This window comes from Myotis myotis, unplaced genomic scaffold (genome assembly GCF_014108235.1).
Source record: "Myotis myotis isolate mMyoMyo1 unplaced genomic scaffold, mMyoMyo1.p scaffold_m19_p_2, whole genome shotgun sequence".
Classification (NCBI taxonomy): Eukaryota; Metazoa; Chordata; class Mammalia; order Chiroptera; family Vespertilionidae; genus Myotis; species Myotis myotis.
Genome location: NW_023416324.1, coordinates 90,240,687 through 90,268,269, shown reverse-complemented (window position 1 = coordinate 90,268,269; position 27,583 = coordinate 90,240,687). Strand labels below are relative to the sequence as shown.

General features: G+C 42.8%; 1 protein-coding gene across 3 annotated transcripts in view; it reads right to left on the bottom strand.

The window, feature by feature from the left end:
• Nucleotides 1-5,943: 5,943 nt before the first annotated feature.
• F13A1 (coagulation factor XIII A chain) overlaps nt 5,944-27,583 on the bottom strand; it is a 195,123-nt gene continuing 173,483 nt past the window's right edge. For all 3 annotated transcript variants that reach the window (XM_036350412.1, XM_036350413.1, XM_036350411.1), the window contains 2 exons: nt 13,723-13,859; nt 5,944-7,794 (listed from right to left, as the gene is read on the bottom strand). In XM_036350412.1, coding sequence (XP_036206305.1) covers nt 7,641-7,794; nt 13,723-13,859 — 291 coding nt within the window. In that variant the 3' untranslated portion in view covers nt 5,944-7,640. The remainder of the gene's footprint in view (nt 7,795-13,722; nt 13,860-27,583) is intronic.

Genomic DNA, 27,583 nt, shown 5'->3' with positions numbered 1-27,583 from the left:
ATTTTTGAAGAGCCATATACAGCCAGTGCTTCATTACCTGTTATCTGATGTGTAGTGAGCACTAACAGAACATCACATTAAGTATTAGTTGGAAGGGCTGTCTTTAAACTAGGTTTTTTAGAAGATACCCAGGATTAAAGAAAAAAAAATTGTGGAAGTAGAATTCTTTTATTCTGTGTTCTCAATATTTAGGTTACCTAGATGAGCTCAGGCTTTTTTCCCCCTTAAATTTGCCAGATAACGACCTTCATTTTTTGCTCAACATTGCTAGTGAATCTATCACTGAAACCTATTGTTTGTTTTTTAATCATAGAAAATTTTTTTTTATTGTCTTATACCTATTTTTCAATTTTATGTCAGTAATAACATTTTGTTGATCTGTCTGGGCTTTTAAAATTGTATATTCAATGAAGCTAATTGGGATATTATTGAAGATACCAAGCATTTCTTTTAATGATCAGCATAAAAGGCAGATTCCTTTATTAGAATCGTATTTTTTGAATTCATGGTTATAGGCAAGATAAAATAATAATCATCATGAGCTCAGCCTTACATCTATAATAAAAGCAATGTATGAAAAAGTAAGCTTGGCAGCAGCAGGTCAACACCATGGGCACTTCAGCCTGAATAGGCTTGGTCTTGGTGGGGGTGTGAACTTGTCATTTGAAAGTTTCTGAAAGATACAGATGTCTATATTTGAAATATGGGCAACAGCCATAAGAAACTGGCACCAGAAATAGTAAAGGTTAAGTGAATGATAAAATATCATTGTGTCATTATGGTAGGAAAACCTTCAAAACCTACATTAAACGCCATGATTTATAATATAAGGGCATGCTCTACTCATCGGAGGGAAGGTATAGGATGAAAAATTAGATGCTCTTCTGTTTTCTGAGGGCCATGCTGTCCTGCTGAGCACAGGCAAGAGCAATGAGGGTACATCAGAGAGACTAACTCGGTGCCTGTCAGGAACTGTGGGCAGGTGACTTTCTGTGGGTTTTGGATGGTGCTTTGATGAAAGACGGCACAAAAACGTGGGGCACACCTGTGGCACAAAGAATCTTGTAGAAGAGAGGCTGGGCAGGAAAATTGCTACTCATTATAACCACTGGTGGGTGCAGAGGACACATTTCTAAAGGCCAGGACTATTTTAGTGTCATGCCATCAACTGTGGCACAAGGATGACATTTTCTACTTCTATGGCTAGTTTACGAATCACCTTTAACCAGAAACAGGTTTTAGGCCATTATTGGACTTAGCTGTAGTAGTGACCACAAATTTTGGTTTAGGTGTAACTAACATAAAAATAAATTACTTTGTTCTATTGTATTTCACACAGAGCTAAATCAGTGTATATCTCTGTGCAAATGAAGTCATTTTTAAATGTTCAGGGAGAAAAAAATGGAATGTAGGTTAATGACCAGACTAACTATTTCCTAGTATTTCAGTTCATGGGAATGCTGGTTTTGTGGGGGTGGTAGAGGATGTGAAACCTCTTTGAGATTCTCAATGGAGTGGCCCTATTTTCTAAGTCTTTATGAAAGAGCAATATTATCCTTCATTTTTGTGCCCTCTCTCTCAACTTCAAGTTAACCCTAATGGCATCTAACCAAATCTTGATGGAGATGAAGGTGATGAAGTATCCAGAAAAACCATAGTTTAAGAGGAAGAATTAAAGGCACTAGCAATACTTAAATTAGACTTGGGAGTACACATGTTAGGTCTCTTCAAATCTATGGAGGCTGTTAAGAAACAACAAACTTTATATGTCTATATATTTTTCAGAAAGGAAAAATGATGATCAAAACACTGATATTTCTTTAAAGCAAGTATATAGTATTAGTCAGTAAATTGTTCTCCTTTCTGAGATTATTGAATTAAGTGCTCTAATTATGTTTTACTCTTTATAGATGACATCAAACCTAGTGGCTTAAAAACAATAATCATTTTACATATCTCATAATTTGATTGGTCAAGAATTTGGGTAAGGCTTGGCATAGTGAGTCTTCTGCTCTAAATGGCATTGACTGAGGTCACTTGGTGGTATTCAGTTGGTAGATGGACTGGTCTAGAGGGCCCAAGATAGCTTCATTGTCATGTCTGGTGCCTTGATGGGAGTAGCTGGAAGGCTGAGCTCAGCAAGAATGATTGACAAGAACATCTTCATGCAGATTCCTCAGTATGACATTGTCAAAGTAGTTGAGCTTTTACATGGAAACTCAAGACTTCGATGGAGAAGGATTTCAAGAGACAAGAACTGAAAGTTGCCAGTTTCCCAAGGCCCTGGCTAAGAACTGATTGTGTTGTTCATACCACATTCCATCAGTCAATGCAATTATTGGGCCATATAGAATCTCGGGGAGGGGAGGGGAGTTGCACCCCACCTCTCAATAAGAGGAGTTAACAGTATCTGATGGTTATTGATACTCTATGACTTTAAAAAAATCTCTTGCATGCATTTTTTTTTAAATTCTCACCCAAGGGTAAGTTTTTATTGATTTTAGAGAGGAAAAGAGAAGGAGAGAGAGAGAAGGAGAGAGAGAGAGAGAGAGAGAGAGAGAGAGAGAGAGAGAGAGAGAGAGAGAGAACGTGAGAGAGAAAATGTGAGAGAAACATCTATCAGTTGCCTCCTGTACACACCCTGACTGGGGATTGAACCCTAAACCTGAGTATGTGCCCTGACCTGGAATCTGACCCGCAACCCTTTGGGATGACAACCCACAAGATGACATTCCAACCAACTGAGCCACATTGGCCAGGATGATACTCTATCACTTTAAGATAAATTCTAAATCTGATTGTAATTATTTCACTTGCTATATTTGCCCACTTGCTCAAATCAGAAAGAAGAGGAAAAATCCTTTCTGTGTTATAGGCACTTGCTTTTACTAATAGAAATATTCACTAGTACCCTTATGTTTGATTAGTTTCAGGGATGGTGAAATATTGCTTAGATAATTACTTGTCCTAGAACAATAATTAATGTGAAAATTAATAGGAGTTCAGTAATTGTATCAGCAGTAAGCTTACCAAGCATCTTTTTTTTTTAGATTTTTTTTTTTTTTTTTTTTTTTTTTTTAAAGAGGAAGGGAAAGGGAGAGGGATAGAGTGTTTGAAACATCGATGAGAGGAACATCGATCAGCTGCCTCCTGCACATCCCCGACTGGGGATGTGCCTGCAACCAAGGTACATGCCCTTGACTGAAATCGAACCTAGGACCCTTCAGTCCACAGGCTGACGCTCTATTCACTGAGCCAAACCGGTTAGGGCCCAAGCATCTTTTTAAAAAAGTCCATTGTCTTTGGAGTGAACACAATTTTCTAGTAAGTTTTCCTGCTGCAACTGAGGTGCTTTCTCCCCACTTCTCATTTATTTATATTGGCTTTTAGAGTAATTTCTGACAGACATTCTCAAGATGTTGTTATTGTTGTCCTGTGTTCCTTTTTTATAGAGTCTTATGAAAGTAAAACTGAGTCTAAATGAGTTGAGGTACTGAGAAGAGAGGGAAAATCTCGCCTTAAGATGGGAAGAAGTGTCTCTAGAATCAGCTGGTTTCTTGGGTACTGAGTTGGACAGCTTTACCTTCAAGACAGAAGTGAGCATGGCCCTCAGAACAAGATCCTGGGTCTTCAGCATTTCTTGTGCATGGTAATTGTCATGTCTAAGTGGAACCCAAATTTTAGTCTCTCGGAACTTGTCTGTCACACATTTGTATCAGTTTTTGAAATGGACAGCACCCTCCAACATGCCACCTTTTCCACTTTGTCTACATCTCATTTCCCGTGTTTGAATCCAAATGCAGCCACACCCCAATATTATACCTGCCACACTGACCTGAGCTAGGTATTCTATAACATACTCTTTGGGCCTTGACCCACCGATACTTTTTAGTTCTGCATCCAGTGTGTTATTAGTAGCCTCTATTAGCCTCCCTCCACAATATGGCCCAGAAGAACAAATTCTCATTCCTGGAAGTGCTCTAGCTCTGACGCAAACCTGCATTTCTATGGCTAAGAATCTTTGCAGATACTTTCTCATGAATGATTTCATTCATCATTATGGTGAATATGAAAAGCTCTGCCTCCCCTTGCTGGATATTCCCCACCTCGTCATGCCAAGCTAATTTCAGTTCTTTAAAAGGGCCATGCTCTTTCTTTCCTCTAGGCTGTTACACGAGCTCTTTCCTGTCAAATAATCTCCAACTTACCTCCTATTCTTTTTTTAAGAGTCTATTTAAATCTTTTCCCATTATCCTTGCAGATTTTGGGGGTGCCGTTTTCATGCATCTTTTTCTGTTTATTTCCATGGTGCTTTGGGGATATTGTACTAACATCTATCCCTTTGTACTTGATTTATGCATTTGGCTCCTCCTCTGGCTTGTGAACTCTTTCTGGGTATGGACCATGGGTTTTCCATTTTTGAATCCTTAAACTCTAGTATGATGCCTAAAATTCAATAAGTACTTTTAAAATTCATTCTTGCATGCATTTATTAATGAATGGTTGGGTGGTTAGATGGATGGTTGGAATAAAGAATGGATAGGTCGTTGGAAGGCTGTCTGTCTGTCTGTCTGAATTTTGGGAGGATGGCTGAGTGGTAGAAAAGGTGAATAAATGGATGGTTGGGTTGGGTGACTACTTATTAACTTTGTAATAATATTGGATGGATGTTAATTAATAAACTTACACCTAGAATTCTGTGCCTTTTAATTGCCAATGAGTCTAGCACAAACTCTATTTCCCTCCACATTACTATTATAAATTTGTGCATGCTTTTGTTTGTTATACTGCAGCTCTTCAAAGAATCTTGAAGTCGGTTTTAGATCAGCATTCTTAAAACTCTGGGGAGACAAGGGATGTAAAGAGTGTACAGAAAACCGGAGGTTGATTTCACTGCATACTCCTGCCCCCGCTTAATTTGCCATGACACATGGCTTTGTAGACCTTTTTAAGTTCTTTATCAACAGTTTGGAAATAATTATATTTACTCCTTTTAGAGGTTGATGAAGTAAAAGTATTTTAAAAAAACCATATATGTATATATGTATATACATATATATATATTCATACAATATCTATCTATCTATCTATCTATCTATCTATCTATCTATCTATCTTCTATCATATATCTATCATCATCTATCTGCCCATAGTTTTGCATGTGTTGTTGTTAAGGTTTGCTTGATATATTCCCCAGAAGAACCTTGTGGAAATGTAAGTGTTGTTACCCCTCTTTAGCCACTGAAGCTATAAACGCAAATAAGGATTTTTTCAAAGGCACAGAGGACTAGTATAGGCAGAAACTAGAATTTAGAATCTCTGCTGCTATCTAAGATACATTGCTTACCATTGCTAAAATATAATTTGTAGAGCCACTGTATTATTATATGGTATAGAATCTCAGCTATTAAAAGAGTTGGACTGGCTCTAAAGTAGACATAGCACATAAGTTTTGTGTGCCAACTCCAAATTAGTTGGTAATAGCTTCCTGGAGTACTGTGTTGAGAAGGTCTCTGAGGTGCAATATGAGCTGCAATTGTTGAGTGATGTCTACCATGAATGTAGGCTCTCCTGTGCATATTTGCCATATATTTTCTATCTCTGTTTTAAGACCACAAAAGGTGTTCATTATGACAAGTATTCATTACAATAGGTATTCATGCTGGCTTGTCCACTGATTTACCCTAATGATTAATAAGATCATTCATGAGAAAGTTTCTAGAAGCTGGTTTTTGAACTAAATACGTAAACCTCTTCCTCCAGTGAATGTGGTTAAAATATAGAGAGAGCAACAAGCAGAACTTACTTTGACATCAATACCAACTATGGTCAATTTTTTGAAAGGAGAAATGCTTGTCTTCTTGTCCAGGTGGGTGACCTACTAATGAAGGGTGATTTATTGAGCAATTGAGTAGTAGTATGTTATACTGAAAATTCAAAGCATTCACTTTTGTGCAGATGCAAACACAATCAGGTTAACTTTATTTTAAGCTTTGATTACATTCTAGTTAATAAGAATATACTACATTAAGTCGGCTTGACAGTCTCACGGAATGCCTTTAACTTTAAAATTGGATATTGGAAGGCTTGGCAAATGCTGGGAGATTACTTAGTAGAGTTAGTATGATGTTCCCATAGGGGACTAGCTACCTTCATGGACTCCTGGTGCTAAAAGCTCATAAACAGTCTCAAAGACTTAGAAATGTGGTTATATAGACTAAGAATTCCATTCTGGCCTCTCCCTCAGGTTTCTTCTGCTCTTTTTTGTTTGTTTGTTAAGAATCACAATCTACTGACCTAAATCACACCCTAGAAATATCAGTGGGGTAATTCTGACCATGAATCAGCTTTGCAAATAAATACCTCGGAGCACAATACAAATGATGTCAGCATCCTCTGTTATAGGGTCTGCAGTACTACTAGCTGTTTGCAAGGCAGAGTCCATACTACCTCCCAGCATCTGAGTGATGACCTGAGGTCTGAACATGGGTGATGTGAAGGACAAGAGAGAATTAGTGGCTGCCCATCCTCCCACAGGTTTGGTCACTAAATCTTCCTGCTTCTCCAAATTGTTGGGCATATTCTGTCTCTAAAATATATCATTATGCAGAATGATCCCAGAGAGACAGGTGAAGTATAATTACTAATTAAAGAGTCTAATTCCTGATTCCTCCTGTTGCAAGTTAGACTCATTAATTTCTAGTACAGGCATCCTTGCAATTTTTACAAATTGAAGGCAAGACCCTTCATCAGCAAAACAACTACAACTCACTTTATTAGGATACTCTGCTTCATTGTGGTGGTTTGAGGTACGCCTGTACTGCAGCCCAGAAAGGGTTAAAGTAAGGGCTATTGGTTCCTGCTAATCAGGCCATGGTGTGACACCACCTATAAAATGCACCATAAAACTGCATTATTTAATAGATCTGAGCATTGCACCTGCTTTCTTAGTTCCTCTTAGGTGATTAAGTTTCTCACAAATGCAATTTGTTAATAGGGGGCCACATCTTCTCACAAGGCAAATCTGTGAAATTTGGCAGGCAGTTACTTTGCTGCAGGTGCAAGATAAAAGACCTTTCCTGAGCTTTGCCAAGAAGACAAATGATGTTGTACTCAATCCATGGGAAAATATTCTGACACGGAGGGCAGAGCCTGCTTCTAAGAAAGGGAAATAGAATTTTAGGACTGAATCATGTGCTTCCCTGCATTTGGGGGAGTATATCACCCTTATAAAAGTATGAATGGGGGACCAGAAATCTTGTTTTACATGAGGCCAGGTATTTAGCAAATCCCCTTGCTAAGGGAAGTCCTCTGATATTTGAAGCTGCAGCCATTTGTGATGATAAATTATGACTTTTACTCTTATGAGATATGAGAGTTTAATTAGGGCTTAATTAAAGCTAATCCTCAGAATCCTTTGGAAGGGAGAGCGATGAAAAACTAGCTCCCACTATGAATAGCCTGAGTTTGGGCAAGTCTATCTTTGAAATACACAGCATCCCCGCTCTGGCACCCTGTCCAGTCCTGCCTGGGTCTTCACAACTAAGTTAAAGCAAGAGCTAACTATTTTTGCAGTAGAATTTCCTCAGCCAAGACTAGAAGAGGCCAAGTGCCTGGGTCCATCTCAGCCTCCTGTGCATTTACACAGTACGTTGTCTTTGAATCTGCAAATCCAGCTCGCCATACACATGTCTCAGGGAGTCGCTGGTCATGCTGGCCATCAGCTTCCGAAGGCCGGAGACCCAAGGCCAACACACTTCTTCCCATTGCACAGTGGAGTTGGGCCGGATTTCACTGGAAGGATGAAAAGAGAGGAAAGGTTTTACTTCCCGCAGAGGCAGATCCAGTTTCCCACCTTGATCAGGAAGCAGTGAGAAGCCCTGCTCTCTTCTCTCAGTTGATGGCGGCTAGAAGACCAGATGGTTCCACTAGTTACAACCCAAAGGAGGAAGCTCTGCCAGAGCCTGCCAGTGACAGTACCTTGGGCCATGGTTTTTTCCTCGTGGATGCATCAGCATGTCTCTCAGTATATGTGGTCCATGCAGTGTTCGGTGGAGCTGGGCTGAGCCCTACCACCCACGAGTTAACTGAACTCTAACTTGTTCCCAAGCCTCCATAGTAGCCTCACCAATGTGACTGAACTGCCTTGGCTCATTTTTTGACACTCTAGTCCCCATCTGGGACTTGACTCCTATCTGAATCCCTTGGATGCCTTTGCTGAGGTGCCAACACTCTGATTAGCTCTCACCAGCCTCCTTGGGATAGACCTTTTCCCAGGCCCAAGATCATAACCCTGCCTGCTGCCAAATGACTCGGAGTATCTGCATGCTCTGTAATTCGTAATCCTGTTTCAACCACCAAACTGGTCCTCTGCCCATGCACTTTTCTGCTCCTCATCGGTTGCCTGCTGATAGAGAGCCTAGCCTTTGATGGTCTTGGTATTCTCCTCTTGCTCTGCAGCCCATGCTCTGAGGCCTTCCTAAGCTTCATGGCCAAGCCCACTGCGGTGCGTAACTGAGGTCAATCAGGGTTAGGAGGTTTTAAGCTTCTCTGGGGCATATCACATATATCACCCATGTCAGCTTCAGGAGGAGATTACAGCAGGTTTTATATGTATGATGGTTGAGCTAGATACTATTTGACACATTTTAAAGTTAAGAAAAATGGAAGATTAAACAAGCAAAGCAACTTTTATAAGACCACAGAGCTGTTACTGGGCAGAGATGAGATTTGAACCCAGGTTTATCTGATTTCCAAATCCATGCTCTTTCTACTACTGTATAGTGTATTTCATACTATACCCTATAAGAAGATGACTTTTTGATCACTGTGCTTGCTTTTCCACAAGTTTGATTTCTCAGGTAAGTGCTGTTCATGGCGGATTCTTGGTCTTTGCTCTCTGACTCTCAGGGAGGGCACATACTGGGTGGCTTTGCATGGGGCCTTGGGCCAGTGCGTTTCTGGGAGAGCATCAGGGAAATGAATTGATAAGAGGGGTAAGGGATCTGATTATTTCCAGGGGGTACTGAGGCTCAGCATGTGAGGGCTGGAAAGCAGTTAGAAATCACTTAGTTCAATGGTCTCATTCTACCGACGAGGAAACCGAGATCCAAAGGGACATATGGACGTTTACAGGGCCACAGAGCCCGATGGTCAGGGATGATGGAAAAAGAAAGACACACTGGGGGACACAACAAGGGCACTTGTGTTCAGAAATGAGAAATGCATTGTGTAGAGGAATTCTGTGGATAGATCCATAGATAGATTGGCCAGGGACTGGAGGAGGGAATCTTTGTTACACCGTGGAGGGACCTGGGGGACCAAAGGATCTGGGGGTAACACTGTAGCTTTGGACTCAGGGTGGTTGGAGGTGTTGCAAGGAAGAACTGTGAAGTCTGGAGTGGTCCAAGGGCCTCAGCCACATGAGCTCCCATTTGCTCTCGGGGTTGGACCCACACTGAATCACTTTAGACAGAGCCAGAGTGAAGGGAGAAACATGCGCCACATGCCTGTGCATGACCTGTGCCATGTAAAATTGGAACCAAAGATTTTCTCAAATGTCACTGTAACAATATATACTTCAACTGGCTGTGGGTGTGTCCTCTGGGACAAAAAAGGAAAGAGGCCCAAGTCCTAGAAATCCAGTTAATAAATAAGAAGTCCCTGTCTCTGTCATATCTGTGGCCAGTGAACTGAGAAAGGCGCCGAGGCCTTGGGAGCTTCTTGGGCTGCTCTAGGCACTGACTTTACACTGATAGGCTAAATGTCTCCATTAATTTGGTATTTGCTAACACTTTTCATAATTTTTTTCTTTATAAATGCGACTATATAAATTCTTTAAATCAGCCAAACTATGTGAAAAGGACACACATATAACCTATATATGTAGTTTTCAAACTCAGTAAATTGATTTTATGATTCAAGATTTAAAAATCACCGACCTCACTGTGGATTTCCTCGCCTGTAAAAGGTGGATACTATGGGATATTGAACAGGGTGTGAAGAGTTTATATTTGTACTGTGCTTAGTACTATGGCACGGCATGGGAAGTGCCAAGTGTTAGGTATGTGGTGTTATTTTTATTATTATCACAGTCACTTTTGTGGCTGCTGTTTTCTCTGCCTGGACGATCTGCAAAATAATTTAGGACAGTAGATTCCTCCTGCCTGTATGTGGAAAAAAAGTTATCCATCCTTAATTTGCAGTGATTAGTTCAATAAGAATATAGTTTTGAGATATTTATTTCTCAATAAATTGTGCTATTTTTACTCCAATTCATTCATTTTCCCTTCTCTGGTTTCCCCAAGTGATCAATCAGAAACACTTTGTGAAATAGTCATCTTGCTCAGGGACCTGGCCTGCAGCCATGTAATGCAGGTAGCTCCCTCAGACCGAAACTGTAGTCTCTGAGCTTCACATTCTTTGTGCTCACTCATAAACTTGCCCACATGATGATATTCACACCTGTATCTCATGCATGTACACGTGTACACTTATCACATCTGAGCATCACACAAAGATGCTACATGAAGACACACATGCATGTCTAAGTATACATTTGCCTACAGACAAATAGATGCAGAAAGAGAGAACTAAATCCTTTCCCCACCTTGGTGAGTGGAGTAATACTGGAATAATCTTATTTGCCTGCGGATGGACATGGTGATAAATGGTTCTTGGTAATGTGCTGAGCCATCGGGATATGCTAGCCATTTATCATCTTGAACACATTCGGGCAAATGGGATTATTATTACAATAAACTGCAACTCTCTATGCTTTGTCCTCCGTGGGTCTAGCCCTCAGCTTCCGTCCTACTTGAAAAAATCAACATTTAAAACAAAATCACAAAGTCAGGGAACTTTTCTCATGAAATAACTCCCTGAACCTGATCATTTTTAAAAGAGAAAAATGAATCTGGAAGATGAATTATTTTATGTCCTGGGAATATCAAGTGCAGAAACTTGAAAGCTGAGATTCTGTGAGAGGAAGTGGGGGAAGAGCAGGAAGGTAAACCTTCTCAGAGCAGAGTTAGCTTATACCCTGATGAAGGAATATGACACAGCACCCACTGCCTTCCTTGTTCCTAGTGCAATTCCCAGCTCACCAGCTCCTACCTTCCAGACCCACTGTTTTGAACAAGACACACCCTACCTTCTAGGACCCCTGCAGGGGTGTGGGTGGACCTCAGGGTGGTGACTCCCTTTACTATTCCAATGTGGCCTAGAAAGGAACTCAGCCTTGTGAAGGATTCTGCTTCTACAGAATTGCCCTTTTCAAGAGCCCAAGTCCTTATATAGACCTGCCACTCTTAGACCAGATCTTGGCAGCAGAGGGCACTCTGGAGTGTTTCTAACTATCTGGCAATATGGCTGTGGGCATCGCGGGCTCAGTTCTTGGTTGTGAAGGTGTGTGCTGGAGTCAGGAGGAAATGGATAAAGCAGTGCTCTCCCCAAAGTCCCAAGCCTACACTAGAATATATATATATATATATATATATATATATATATATATATATATATATATATAATATTTTACAATTATATATATATATATAAATATATATAAATATATATAAATATATATAAAATATATATAAATATATATATAAAATATATATAAATATATATATATAAATATATATATATATTTTACAATTTTTGACAGTTTCTGAAATATAAAGCTGCCTGACTTTGGAGAGATCCACCCCCAGATCTGACTTCCCATGAGAGACGGAGGAACTGGTGTCCTGTCTGTTACCTACATGCCATAGACCAATATATTGAAGTAACTAGTAATAGTACCTTAAGGCAGAGTATGGGTGGAACATTTGCCTAATGCCCATGTAAGGACTAACCTCTTTCATCCTTTCCTATTCACTCTACTTTACCCACCCCAAGGTCAGATATTAACAATAATCAATGCACCTATTTTGAGCCTTATAACCTCCCGAGTAGTGGGTCATTGTACTGTGTGAGCATTACTCTTTCTTCTAACACACAGATTGTTTCTTTCATGCACTGGCTTTCGATCAAGGTGGGATTCTTGGCACAGCCAAGTTATAAAGGTAGCAGGAGTAAAGGTGCAAAAGTACCCTCAGATGAGGCTTGTGGGGTTACTGATTGAGAAGCAAAAATTGAATTCAGCAGGGGGTTGTGCTGAAGAAGATACGTTTCACTTTGCCAAGCGATTCTTGCATCTGATTCAGGTTGGAAGGTGCGAGAATGAGTGAGGTTGACTATGGTTTCTGACAAAACAGGGCTATTATTGCTGACCTCTCCCTCAAGCTAGGGTTGATTTCTAAGTTAATTCTTTTTTCCTCCTGCAACTTTCCTATTAGTACAGGAAGGTTGTTATGTTTTGTGCTTGCATTTTTTTAAGCACTCAAGTTATTTTCTCTGCTGTTTATTGCATCCACCAGCATCAGGCATCTCTTCTGGTGTGCAGAAGCTGTGAGCACTGTAATTTGAAAGAAATGCAGGGAGCCCTTAGTGGGCAAATTGGTTTTTAAAGGTGCCCCAGAAGGGGTGAAGGAGGCCTTGTAGTTGTCCCACAGATTACAAAACAGGGTTGTTTCTATAAAGGACATTGGGACAATCTCCAACTATTCTGGTCATCAGGCAGTTTCCAAAGCCCTCCACCTCCCTTTCTATACCTTAGAAGGTCACCCCACAGGAAATTTGCTAGATTGATTGATGCCGACAGGGACTTATTTGTGGTAGAAATGAAAGTAATAAACCTCAGAGATTGGGATCTATTCTGGGTGTCACACTCTAAGAGGAATACTGACAAATTGGAGGATGTGGGAGAGGGAGGGAGCTAAAACCATATTAGAGGCGAGAGGAATAAAGTCAGGGCAGGTATAGAGAAGACTTAAGGAAGATGTGACAGCTGTTTGCAAACATTTGCAAGTAATTAGATGGAAGAGAGATGGGCCTTATTTTGTGTATAGCTCCAGATGACAGAATTCAGACCATTGGTAGGATCAAAAGGTACCATTGTTTTTTAACAATTAGTGCTAGCTGAGCATTCTGGTCTGTTTTGTGGGGGACGGTATTTGTCAGTGGAAGCCAAAGAAGCTGAGAACTGTCTGGCACAATCTGATGGTGCTAGGTTGGAATGAAGCAGACTTTCATTTCTATTATTACGGGCCTGGGGTTGTCATTGGTTCCCTGACTAGGAAACAAAGTCTAGAACTCTTCAGACTCACCTTTATTCTCCTGAGTGCTTGGGCTGGTGAAGTCTGGGAGGTGGAGTTGGGAAGAAATAATCCAAGAAAAGGAACACTTAAGGAATAGCAGATTTGACATATATGCTATTAGTAACATATTTGACACATTAGTAGAATTGATACATGAGGAAGTGGTAAGGCACAAAAATGCTGGACACTTGGTTCTGGAATCAGCAGAGTCTGAATCTTGGTGTCACTCTTATAAGCTGTGCACCTCTGGATAAATCAGTTGACCTCTCAAAGCCTCAAATTCCTCTCCTCTCGAAGGAAGATAATACTTGTACTCACCTCATTTGGACGGTTTTAGGAATTAAGTGATGGAAGTTTGATCAAACCAGCCCTATTTTTACTTCACGCCCCACAGAAATGCCAGTAAGGAAGTGGCAGCTTCTGAAACATTTTCATTGGGAATTAGGTGTAAGTTTGGAAAAGAGACGGAGAACTAAATGTCCCACAGCCCCACGTCACCTTCCCACAACCCTTCAGCACATACCGGAACATCTTCCTCATTGGTTTTATCACTCCAGGGCCTTCCAGGCGTATCCAAACGTTTTTCAGTGATTCCTTTAAGGGATTGGTGAACTCGACTGTCACAACCATGTCAGAACCAACCATCTGAGCGCCACGGACCTAAGAGAAGAGTTGGGGGGGAGAACACACAGCTCATTAGCAGCACATAAAACCTCTCTCTGCTCTCCTGTGTCCTCAACCACCTTCACTTTTGCTTCTGTTTTGCAGTAGGATTATTTTTGGCAAGGGAAGGAACCAGTGCGATGCAGATAGCTTATTGCTTTGACTGGGAGATACCTACTGAGAAAAAGATGGAAAATTACTAATTAGAACCACACTCTTTTCCTCATTATAAAAACCACCCTAATTAGAACTCAGGTTAATAGCCTGGCTACTGGCTGCTCTTTGTCAGCAGGCGGTGGAAATGCATTTGGTGTAGTAACAGGTTTCGTGGTGAGGGTGGCCAGATGAACTCTGCTTCCGGATAGGGCTCAGGTTTCTTGCCAGGATTTAGGGAATTCCCAAGTTCAAGAGGAAAAAATGCTCCAGGGAGCCGGTGCCTTCTCACTATTAGAAACACTATAAAGAACCATGTTCAAAGAGGGAGTTCTCACTGTTGAACTTGAAGAGAGGAAGCTGGACACTAAAATAGTCAGAAGAGACTTCATTTGCAGCTACAACATCTGAGTCAGGAGAGGGTGAAGCTAATTGTGGGTGAGTTTATCCATATCTCAGCAGGATCAGGTGTTTGGCAGGAGATGCCAGAGTTCAATGCCAACTTCAACACTTCCTAAGAGTGGGGTCTTGTGACTTCCTCATCCTCTCTGAGACTGTTTCCTTGGCTCTGAACTGACTGACACTTCTATGGGGTGATCTAGGGAATGCTGTTACCAGTAGTTGTGTTTACTCTGTGCCGCACTGTGCCACACACCCGGAACTACATGCTTTCCCAACACCAACACAGTGTGCTGGAACATGTCCAGGTGCCTATAGCATTAGCTTGTTTGCTTAGAGGCTGTGTATCCTGTGGATGGAACTGCAAAGCACTAAGTTATTTGGGAACAAGATAATAATAAAAGTCCTTCATTGCAATAAAAGGGTAGGATTACATAGTACATATAAAGCATCATGACACATGGTAAAGGCTAATGCATTGCAGCTTCTGCTTTTTGAAGTGGCAAAGCTTGGGGGAGGTTTTTTTTTTAATGTTTTTATTGAGAGAGAGGAAGGGAGAATGACAGAGAGATAGAAACTTCGATGAGAGAGAAACATCATCAATCAGCTATCTCCTGTACACCCCTTACTGGGAATCGAGCCTACAACCTGGGCATTTGCCCAGACCGTGAACTGAACTAGCTACCTCTTGGTTCATGGGTTGACACTCAACCACTGAGCCACACCAGCCAGGCTGGGGGAGTTTGTCTTATTCACCTTATATTCTAGCCTACTTTTTACTCCAATATCTAGCCAATGCCCAGTAAATATTGTTCAATTAGGCTGACTGCTTAAAAAAGGAATTTAGTGGTTATTTGACTTTCCTATACAGCAACCCAATCATTATTATACCTTATTTCTTTAAGCAGTGTGTGTCATATAGAAAATGTCATGTGGAAATGAGACTTCCTAATGAAAGGGGAAGGACACTGCCCAGAGAAGGAGACTCTATAGTCAAGAATAGAACTTTATGGCTTTAATCTAGAACATACAGTTTGTGACTAAACCTATATCTATGGGATTTTTTAAATGTGTAAGAAAAATGAAAATTGTAGCTGATTCCCCATCCATATTTATTACATTCGGATCCCCATCTCCAGGGGTGGTCTGGGTGGAGAGCAGGCTCACAGGAATCAGGGGTGGAGCAGACGGTGACCATGATGGTGACCACAGCAGCTGTCACCACCGAGCATGGCTTGTGAGCCAGGCAGTGTGAGTATCACTTTAGTAAGTGGTCCCCAGCCTGGCACACTCAATGGAATCACTGGAAAACTTTAAAATTATAGAGGTCTAGGCCCTCCCCAAACAATTACATTAGCACCTCAGGCGGTAGAGCCTGTCTACTTTAAGTTGAAAAAAAATTTTTTGCATTAAAAAAATACAAACTAAAGATAACATCTACAAAAACTATCCAAATTTCGAGAAAGTAGGGCTCCTTCAGAGACACTACTAGTAACATTATTTGTTCTGATCATTTTAATTTGGGGGGGGTATTTTGGAGCCATCTGCCTACTGTATACTTGTATAAGTCTGAGCACAAGCCCCTTAAAACATCTGAAAATATCTACTGATTCTTCCTCCACACAGATTTATACAGTGACAAATATGAGACACACACAACTGCAAATAGTTTTAGGGGGTTCATTTGGATAGACCCCTGTGATCGCTGCATGGCCCTCCGGGGCTCAGGGGCTCCAGGATGAGAACCATCTCCACACTGGGAGGCAAGCACCACGGGAAGATCTGGCTGTGGAAAGCCACATGCATCTTTCCTGGTCACTGATGACAGTGATGGGGGAAATCAGGTATTTGAAAAGTTGGCCTGTGTGTTTGGGCCTTCATGGGTAGGCTTTAGATATGAATATGATTAAAATATTAAGTCTTCTAGGTAACTTCATGTCATGTCTAATCAGGTTGCTTCCAGAGATTATCTCTATAATTAGCTGCAGCTGAAGTATATAAATACTGCCCAGCCTTTCCTGGTCCTGGGATGGAGAAGGGGCTTGGAAGGGGTAGGAAGATGAAAAAAGAGGGCCCTTCCAGGTTGGGGAATGCTTCTTTTGCAATTGTCAAAGACTCAGTGTCACTTTCCTGACATCTGTCTCTTATACCCAAATTTAAACTTCCTTCACCTAACTACTGAGATGATAATGAGCCTTAAAACTCAAACCAAACCAAATGTAAAAGCCTGCCCAAAATTTAACATCACTATTTTCTGCTTAGGAATTTAAGTGGGGATATTTCCCCTCATTCTGTTGAGGAAAATGGAACATAGGCACAGTATTTTCATATTGAGTGTTTATTTGAATGGTGTGCCACGCTCTGGTATCTATGAAATGCTGCGAATGATGACCACTGTGGCTGAAAATGTCTGTTCAAATCTATTTTTTTTTTTAGGGAATCTGCACTGCTTTTCTTTAATGCTGTAAAAATAATTTTCATATCAGCATAATTATGTTTCTGATTTCCTTGCTCTCATAAAACCTCAAGTAAAGGGAGCTTTTAGCAATCCAGAGAGTTAGATCAAGAAGACACTTTTATGTGTATTCACCTTAGAGAGGGGGAGCTATTACTTGAACCAGAGAAAAGGATAAAGCATATATATACTCGGTGTTATTAACTTATTTTCCAGGTTTGATGGCCCTGATTCTTTAAATTTTTCCATTTAAAATATCTCTGTTTTAGACTGTCAAACTGCAGCGGGAAGGCTGGGGAGGGGAGGGGGGCAGAAGGGGGCGGTAAGAGATCAACCGAAGGACTTATATGCATGCATATAAGCATAACCAATGGACATAAGACACTGGGGGGTAGAGGAGGCCAGGGGATTGTCAAGGGCGGGGGAAAAAAGGAGACATATGTAATACCCTTTGTAATACTTTAAGAATTAAAAATAAATAAATAAATAAATAAATAAATAAAAAATAAGTAGAATATCTCTGTTTTGAAAAATTGACAAAAAATGCTTTTCCACTTTAAACATCATTCACCAATATTATCATACTTAGTTCTTATTTTTTATGCTATTCCATGATAATGACAACTGATTCTTTGGTAAACAAGAAAGTTATTGACACACATACACACACACACACACACACACACACACACACACACAAACTTTTGGGAAGAAATGACCTTTTAGGAAATCACAAGATCTCTTCCATGGAGTATATGCTTTACAATGTACATAACTATATTCAAAACTGAAGTGGGTTTGAAGGAAAAAGTTTGAGAAAGAATGAATTTAGTTGGCAATGTGATCCATATGATCTAGGAGTTCACCCCACACCCCTTACTTCCAGTGCTTTCAATCATGAACTTTCTTCTCCTCCTCAGCCTGTGGTCATGTTGTGGACCAACATTCATGAGAATAAGACCACAGACTCCAATTAGGTCTTAAACAGCAAGTGAGGATTTATTGAACTGGCCAGTGACTGCCACAGGCTTTCTCCTCCTGCAGCAGCCCTGAGCTTGTTGCTCGGCGAGCTTTTATTCACAGAAACTACAAACGTCCTTGGTTTACAGTTACAAGGGTCTAATCAGGACCTTGACACGCAGATGTCTGGGAGTGGGAAACTTGGAGTTATGCCTGGTTGCCTATCCTTGACCCCATCCTTGTTAGAATTTTTTACTGACATTCAATTCATCACAGTCACTGCAGGGAGAAGCAGGTGCCTGTGTGTAACCTATGCTCATCAGCACTGGCCGCTACTGGCTAACACACTTACGCTGGCATTTGTTGAAATGCTAATGGGTTAAGACAGTCGGGCAATGTTCTTAGTCTGCATTGTCCAAATGGTAGCCACTAGCCACGTGTGGCTATTTACATTTAAATTAAGTGAATTAAATTAAAAATTCAGCTCCTCAGTTGCACTAGCCCAGGGGTGGGCAAACTTTTTGACTCGAGGGCCACATGGGTTCTTAAACTGGACCGGAGGGCCGGAACAAAAGCATGGATGGAGTGTTTGTGTGAACTAATATAAATTCAAAGTAAACATCATTACATAAAAGGGTACGGTCTTTTATTTCAATAGTTTTATTCATTTCAAATGGGCGGATCCGGCCCGCGGGCCGTAGTTTGCCCACGGCTGCACTAGCCACATTTCAAGTACTCAGTAACTATATGTAGCTAGTGGCTATCACATAGGACAGTACAGATTTAGAATATTCCCATAATCATAGAAAGTCCCATAGAACAATGCTGTTAACTTGTTTAATCCTTACAACTGTGTGGAGTAGATGCTATGAGTCTTCATTGCACAGATGAGGAAACTGGGACACAGAGAAGACAAGTTATTTGTTTAAGTTCACACAGGCAGTAAGTAGGGGAAGGGAGACCTAAATGCAAACAGTCTAGTGCCCCAGTCATTGCTTAACCACACCCCTAACTTACTCTGATTAGTAACCACAATATTAATGATAGCTTACATTTTATGCTGTTCACTTAGTAATGCAGGGATTCTTCTCATCATTTTATTTATATTATCTTGGTTAGTCCTTCCTACTGCCCTACAGCTTGGGAGTAGACATGATCATTACACATCTCACTGATGTGAAACTGAAACTTAGACAACAGACAAAATGCCCAAGTTACAGAGATGGTAAGTTGGTGGAACCCAGCTATAAATCTAGGTCTTTCTGACTCCAAAACATTCATCTTTAAACACCACATACACTGTGATCTTTCACAGCAGAGAAGCAAAAATAGTGACTTTTTCTTTGCTGGAAATAGGCTCATTATTTTCTGAAACCCATTGAGGAATCATTGACTGTATTACCTTATACTATCACTAAACTATCAGTTGAGCACAATGATTTTATAACTTGACCCTGAACTAAATTTGAAAACATATATACTACCCAACTTTGTCTTTTCGACTTTATGGGGAGAGAATTAGATTTCTATGCCAGAGTGAAATGTGGCAAGATAGCCTTGGGGCCTTGATATATTACATTACTTGATGATAACAGGATTTTCTAAGGGTAAAGATGGAGATAATCATTTAAAAAAATAACCAGTAGCCTAAACATAGTGGGATTCTATGATAAGGTGGATGGGAGTCCACCATTATTCTTGATGTTTTATTTTATGTGTGTCTTTTACTAAGATTGAAAAATAGCAAACCAGATAAGCATAGAGCTAATTATGTTTTAGGCACCTGGTTAGCAGGTACTCATTTCCATTCTCAAGTACAGGCTGTTCTGCAGCTGGACTTCGGAGGGAGATGGAGATGTGCACACTCTGGCAGCAGGGCTCCCGCGACCATGGCATAGGGTGTGTCCTCCTGGCTGATGGAGCACCCCCACTGTCTGCTCCTCTGTGACAAATGGCCATCAGTGGGTGGAGAGTCAGCACTTGAGTATGGAAAGCCATGACTGGGGTGCCCTGCCTGGGACAGTCCCAGATCACAAGGCTTTATCTGCTCAGAGCCCCTCATTATGGGATCTCAGACAATTGTGTTTGATTTTCTCCGGAAACGGTGTAAGACAGCACCGAGGGGCACAACCACAGTGGCTGAGAACACAGTGACCATCCAGGGGGGAGCTGGGGGGAAACCTGCTGGACTCAGGTCTGAAGATGGGGAGGAGGATGGGGGCTGCCACGGAGTGTCCTTGAGCCAAGTGGCTTGAGCTCTCTGGGCCTGGTTTCTTAGGTGGTTACCGGGGGGTTTAATGTGAAAGGATCGGGCAGAGCATCTGAAACACGCTAGCATTTACCCATCTAAATGCTGTTGAGGCCTAAAGGAAGACACGCTTGCAGGGTGACATGAGGACCTCTTCATCCCTGAGTTCCCCTGTGGAAATGAGGTGGATTCGGTTCTTAGGTGTGGGGAGGAGAACTGCCAAGCTGGGAGCTTCCACCAACACTTTCTAAAGAGAAGGGAAGAAGTCCAACCCTGGGGCACCTGCCCCCGCCTCCCACTGCAGGGCCATGGGACCGGCAGGGCAGAGGTGTGTGTCCTGGGATACGTGACATTCAGGGAGAACATGGGAAGGTGGGAAGGGAGAAAAGTGCTTGATTGGAGACATGGGGGGAAATGGTTCAGGGTTCAGGGTTAGAACCTGGTCTCTCTTTTCATTTTCTGTCTTTATGGAAAGTTTCCAATATTCAGGTTTTCACAGAACAGCACAAAACTGTAGTTAATTACAATTTACCCACTGGCCCTCAAGCATTTTGGAAGCACTTATTACATCTCAAATGGTTTCCCCAAGTTTAACCTTTTCTGTGGGATAAAGATATATGAGTTGGGATATTGTAGGAGCAGGCCCCAGGCACCCACCACAGCAAGCAGCCCAGCCTTGCTCTGCTCTGGTGAAAGTGGGGGCTTCCAGGGCATGAGGAGGATTCCACACCTAACCTCCGGGCTTCCGTTAGAACACAACATTGAATAGTTGTTAAAAAGCCAAATAGTGTGTCAATCAGAAGAGAGCAGGACATGGAGCCAGCACTGGGGTGTGGCTGCACAAGTGAGGCAAGGGCACCCCTTTTTTTGGGGTGGGTGCAACTCTCTGCATGGCTTAGTGAGTGGTGAGTGGGCTGGATTTGGTGCCCTCACAGCCACTCCACCCCCCAGTCTGCACAAGCCTGGAGTGGAGCCCACCTAGAGGTAGGTCCCAGCACCCTGGGGAGGGTTGGCAGGGACATAGCTCGTGTGACCTGCATTAGTTATCCTCATTGCAGCAAGTCCAGAGCACAGAGGCCTGGCCAGTCAGAGCTGGTGGAGCAGACATTCTGCTTGTGGATTTGTATGAACTGCCAACTTCTGTAGGCCCTGTAGACACTGTCCATGCAGGAGGAACCCCATAGGCTGGTGGCAGGGGTGGTCAGCCCCTGAGAGAACAGTGCAGCTGTGCTCCTGCTGCTGACCAACGGTGGGCACTGCTGAATGCCATCACCAGCAATCTTTCAAAGAAAAAGTCAATAAAAATGTTCTTAATGCTGAGTTTTCTCTGATAATTTTTAAAAAGCATTTTCTACAATTATCTACAGAGGGAGCACCAAATAACTATTTGTTGAGTGAATTCAAATTAATGAATAAATGAGTGATAGACTAAACTAAAAGATTAATAAACACTAGAAATTTCTTTTAGTCAACTAAACAAATAAGTAAGGGGTAAATGCATGTTACAATCTTATTAGTGCCACTCTAGCCCAACAACTACATTTGTGGGTGCACTAGGGAAGTGAAGCACATTAAAACTCATGTTTTAAAGTCTTGGAAACAGCCAATTGTTCTTATTTTAAGTGCTTAAAAATTTTTTAAATTTTTGGAGCACCTGTGTGTTCACGATTGTAATTTTAAAAATTATATACATAGAAAGGGTTATATTTTCTCTTAGCAGCATTACTCCTAACACATATGAGAAGATGAGTTCTACAGGGGTTTAGAGATGTTCTGCAAATCCTGCAGGCCTTGTTTTACAGGATAATACTACCAAGGTCTTGGCACCTGAGCGGTTTTAGAATGGCACTCAGAAGAGTTTATTTCCCAGATCCTGAATGGAGGTCCTCTGCTCTCTCTCCCAGCCTTGCTCCAGGCTCTTCAAAGACTGGCTTCCCACACATGAGGGTTCCATAGGGAGCATCGCACACTCTTGACACCCAGGGGTCAGATTCAGTGCCACCAGGTGAGTGTTACCTTCACTTCAGGCTAGAGGGCCACATGCTGCTCTGAGCAGTTCTCAGGGCGTGATTGTGGGATTTCCAGGCATAGATGGGCCTAGGCAGGGAAGGAGGAAACTGTAACAGCAGCTACCAGGTCTTGGCATGGGCTAAGCATTCTCACAAACATTACAGATGTTAACCCACAGAAACTTTGTCTTTTATATGTAACTAGAGGTCCAGTGCACGAAATTATAGCACGAGGGGGGGGCGGTTGCCTCAGCCCAGCTTGCACCCTCTCCAATCCAGGAACCCTTGGGGGATGCCCAACTGCCGGTTTAGGCCCGATCCCCAGGCCTAAACTGACAGTCAGACATCCCTCTCACAATCCAGGACTGCTGGTTCCTAACTACTCACATGCCTGCCTGCCTGATTGCTCCTAACTTTCCCTCCTGAAGGCCTGGTCACCCTCAACTGTCCCCCCCCCCCCCAGCCTGGTTGGCCCCAACTGCTCCCCCTGCTGGCCTGGTTGCCCTTCACTACCCTCCTCTGCCAGCCTAGTTGCCCCTAACTGCCCCCCCCCCCCCGCTGGCCTAGTCACCCCCAACTGCCCCCCACCAGCGTGGTTGCCCCTCACTGCCCCTCCCCACCAGCCTGATCACCCCCCACCCCCAACTGCCCCCCCTGCTGGCCTGGTTGCCCCCAACTGCCACCCCCCTGCCTGCCTGGTCGCCTCACGCAGCCTGCTGCTCAGTCATTTTGTTGTCCCTCACTAACCCCCCTGCTGGTCTGGTCGCCCCATGCAGCCTGCTTGTTCAGTTGTTTGGTTATCCCTCACTAACTCCCCTGCCAGCCTTGTTGCTCCACGCAGCCTGCTGTTTGGTCATTATGTGAGGGCGTCCTGACCAACTTGCATATTACCCTTTTATTAGTATAGATTTTAATTACAATAAATAGTATTATAAATATTAGTGGCTTAATTATTTTGCAAAAGGGGACACTGAAGTTCAGAGAGAAAGGGTGTGTGTGTGTGTGTGTGTGTGTGTGTGTATGAGAGAGAGAGATGAGAGAGAGGGAAGTAGTAGGAGGAGAGTAAGAAAGAAGAGGAGGGGAAGAAGAATAAGATTAAGAATAAGAATGAGAATGAGAAGGAGAAGGAGAAGGAGAAGGAGAAGGAGAAGGAGAAGGAGAAGGAGAAGAAGAAGGAGAAGAGGAGAAAGAGGAGAGAGGAAGAGAAAGAAAAAGAGGAGGAGAAGAAAAATGTGTGTGGTAAAAGCTAATAGATGTTGGTCTTCATTGAGTACTTACTATGATCAAAGTACCATGCAAAGCTCTTTATGTGAATTACTAGAGGCCCAGTGCACAAAATTTGTGCACTGGGGAGTGGGTGTCCCTCGGCCCAGCCTGCACCCTCTCCAATCTGGGACCCCTCAGGGGATGTCTGACTGCCGGTTTAAACCGGCAGTTGGACATCCCTCTCACAATCCGGGACTGCTGGCTCCCAACTGCTTGCCTGTCTGCCTGCCTGATTGCCCCTAACCGCTTCTGCCTGCCAATCTGATCACCCCCTAATCACTCCCCTGCCAGCTGATCGATGTCTAACTGCTCCCCTGCCAGCCTGGTCGCCCCCAACTACCTTCCCCTTCCCGCCTGGTTGCCCTAACTGCCCTCCTCTACTGGCCTGGTCACCCCTAACTGCCCTCCCCTGCTGGCCTGGTTGCCCCTAACTGCCCTCCTCTGCTGGCCATCTTGTGGTGGCCATCTTGTGATGACATGGGCATGGCCATCTTGTGCAAGGGTGTGACGGTCAATTTGCATATTACCTCTTTATTATATAGGATTACTTTGCTCCCTCCCAGAAACCCAGTGAGGTCAGTACTATTATTGTACCCATTTTACTTCTGAGGTGATTGAGTAATTAGCCCAAAGCAGGTAGGACTGTGACCCCAGGTGGCCTGACTGCAGCCATCTCTAAGTATTATAGGTTATTGTGTCTCTACAAAAGGGGCTCCTGGTGTTCTTGTTCTAGCTGACTTGGGTGAGAGCAGAAAAAATGTGAAACCTTCACTGCTAACTGACAGTGGTAGAGCCCCACCAGAATGCTGTTCCTACATCACACACCACAGATTCCAGACAAACCAGTCTGCAGCCTGGAGCTGAATTCCCGTCATTGCTTCCATCCTTCCCTAAAAATAGATGTTCATTAAAAACCAAAATGCCTGAGTCTTTTTCTGACTTAAAGCTTCTTACAACCATCAACACATGGGAAGGCAGAGAAAAATTCTATGTCTGATTTTAATAAAATATACTTTTTTTTCATCAAAATATTGTGATAGCATGGAAAAAGAGAGGCGTGCTCATTAAAGTTTAATGAATGTCTCTCCCTGCCATTTTCCATATGCGGATCATACACTATGACTCATGCATGGTGATTGGCGGGAAGAATGTAATCCAAGACTGGGTCCATAAGCATGTGAGTACATGTCCACTGGCCAACTCCTTTGCTAGGGCTCAATATTGTTCCAGGTTGGCCTCTATTTGCTCTAAAAAGGGGGCTCATTAAGAACAGCTGCAAAGTTGCCACCAGGAAACTGCAGTCCCCAGGCTGAGCTGGGGATTCCAAGAATAAGATGATGACTTGGGCCAAGGCTTTGAGGAAGAGAAAGAAAAGAGGTTCCAAATCTTGGGAGGGGGACAATCCTATAATAAAAACCTAATATGCAAATTGACCTAACGGCAGAATGACCAGTCGCTATGATGCACACTGACCACCAGGGGGCAGACGCTCAATGCAAGAGCTGCCCCCAGCCCACAGGCCCCAGGCTGGCCAAGGCGGGTGCCAGCAGGGGGCCCGTGATCACTCCACCAGTTGCCCCACAGATCAGCCTTGATTGCCAGCCAGGCCTAGGGACCCTACAGGTGCATGAATTTTGTGCACTGGGCCTCTAGTAATGTTATATTTATGCTCCAGAGTCTTCACTGAAGTCTTTGTTCATGGACTCAAATATAAAGCTCTCATCCAAAATTTTTAGACTCATCTTAAAATGGCCCCAAACTGCTATTCTAGGTTTATAACCACTAGTCCCCTGCTTCCAGCCTCAACTCTAGCCACAGCAGGCTCTAGTTGCTCCCTATACCTGCCATCAACCTTTCTCCTTGTCCTTGATTAGGTCTTTTTCCTAGGATCTGAAGATGTCTCTTCATCCATTGCTACTGCTTGAAATGCTGTCATTCATTGAGGATCATCTACTGCCTTAATTTTTGATACCCCACTTCAACCAAACTCATGATCGGGTCATCTCTCTCCCTTGAAAAACACAGACACTTTGTGAAGGCAGTCACCATCTTCCACTTTCTATAGAAGTTCCAGTGTGAGAGCAATGTAGCCTAGTGGTCATCTGCAAGAGACCTGGGTTAGAAGCTTCATTCTTTCCCTTAGCAGGCACTCGCTCACGGGTGAGTTGCTTATGAACAGTAACAATGACAATAATATCAACAACCAACATATACTTGGCATTGACTTTGACTTGGGCTTAGGTATCCATTAACTCATTATATATTGACAACAACCCTATGAAGGAAGTATTGCCATTATCTCTCTTTTACAGATGAGAAAAAGATTCCAAGAAAGAGAAGTGATGTGTCCATGGTCGCACACTTATTATATTGAGAAAAGAGGTTTTGAACTCAGATAGTTTGGTCCCAAAGCCCATGTCTTGACTTCTATACCACAGGGAGCCTCCCTGGGCCTTAGTTTTCTCATCTGTAAAGTGTGGATTATAATAATATCCATCTCATAAAATGGTATTGAGGATTAAATAAGAAAATACAAGAGAAGTATAATAATACAGAGCTCAATATTTTCTAGCTGCTATCATTGTCATCACTGTGTTCTGGTCTTTTCCTTCCTCCTGTCCATGAGTTAAGAGTGGAAGGTCATGTCCTCCTAACCCTTGGCTTACATGTCATCTCCCCGTGCCCAGCACATTCATGGCAGAGAACTTGAGAGCTTCTCTCAGCTGTAGACCATGTCAGACTCAAAGTGATGCACAGAGAGTTCTAGCATTTTCCTAGAATTTGGCAATTCTGGACCTCTGAGCCATTGTGTTTTTTTTTACTTTTGTTGCATTTAGCTCCCTCTCCAATTCCTGTTTTATTCAGTTTATTTGTTTCCTCTCTCTAAGGTCTCCTGTGTAATACTTCAGTGTAACATTTTCTTTCTCTTCCCTCTTCCCCCTCTGCTCTTTCTTCCTCTTTCCTTTCCCCTTTTCCCTCCCTTCCTTTCCTGTAGGAAGCTGCCTATTGTCTTCACTAGCAGAGAGGTGTGGACAAAGAACCCGGAAGGCTGGTGACCCTTGAAGCCCTGGCAAATGTCAGGGCTGTGCACCCACTATTAGTCCAGACAATGGTAGCTGAAGCAACTTCCCCATTTATTATTATGTAAATTCTTGCTGATGGGCTAGTCTGCCTGTTACTGGAAATTGCCTACGTAAGAGCTATGGGTGTATCCCAAACCAGTGAAAGGTTGGTGAGGCCTGAGCACCAGTGGAAGTCCTTCCCCTTGAGTTGGACTTGCCCGCCTGGCCCCCCAATATTTCCAAATTATTACTTGTCTCTTTCATTTGCATGTGGCCCTCTTCCAGATCCTGAACCCTGAACCACGCAGAACGTGGGGGGAAACGAACAAACATAAACATTACACACTTTCCCATCTCCCCCCACCCTCCTGCCTTTCCTCTGTGTCTTTCCCTCCCTAAGTCACTTTCAGGATGAGGACTGCCATCTGTATTTCATATGTCCAGCAGGCTAGGCTGCCTCCCAGGCCCCCAGGCCATTAGTTTCTGGAATCAGGCCTCTCACAGCTCAGGGACACCTGGGTGGCTTTTAAAGTGTGAGGCGCTTTACCCAGGAACACCTCTTCCCCTGCTGAGACTTAGTTTGTTTTGAGGTTAATGTGGTTAATGGGGTTAGTGGTTAAGGGGCAGCTCACGCAAGGCTGCCTCCTGCCTCCTTTCCTGAACAACGTCGGCTCTGGACAGAAGCCACAACGTCCATTTCTCTCAGTCCCAGTCAAATGGTTCTGCCTCTGACTAAGTTTCCTCCCAAAACAGCATCCCTGACACCTTAATGGAAATCAAAAATAAAACAAAAACACAACTTTTTAAAAAGTGCACCCTCCCTGCCCAGCTCACTCAACTTGTTGGAGATGGTATGTGATTCTGCCCCTGGGGAGTGAAACTGCTCTTTAAGTAAACCCAGAAGACAACTAACAAATAAACCTTCAAATTAATAATGTCTAAGAGATGAAAGTTATTAGTTTCTTTTATACACCCAGTTCATTATCAGTGGTGCCATTAAATTCTGTTTCATGCTGTGGTTTGATCACTGTGCAGCTTGGAATGCTCTCTCCCAGCCCTTCCCAGGGACAGGCTGTGGCTTCATAACTGGGGAGAGCAGGCCTTGTTCTGGTGGGAAAAGGTAAGGGATGCCTCTGAGTGCAGCTGGGATGACCCTGCAGGCACTGCCC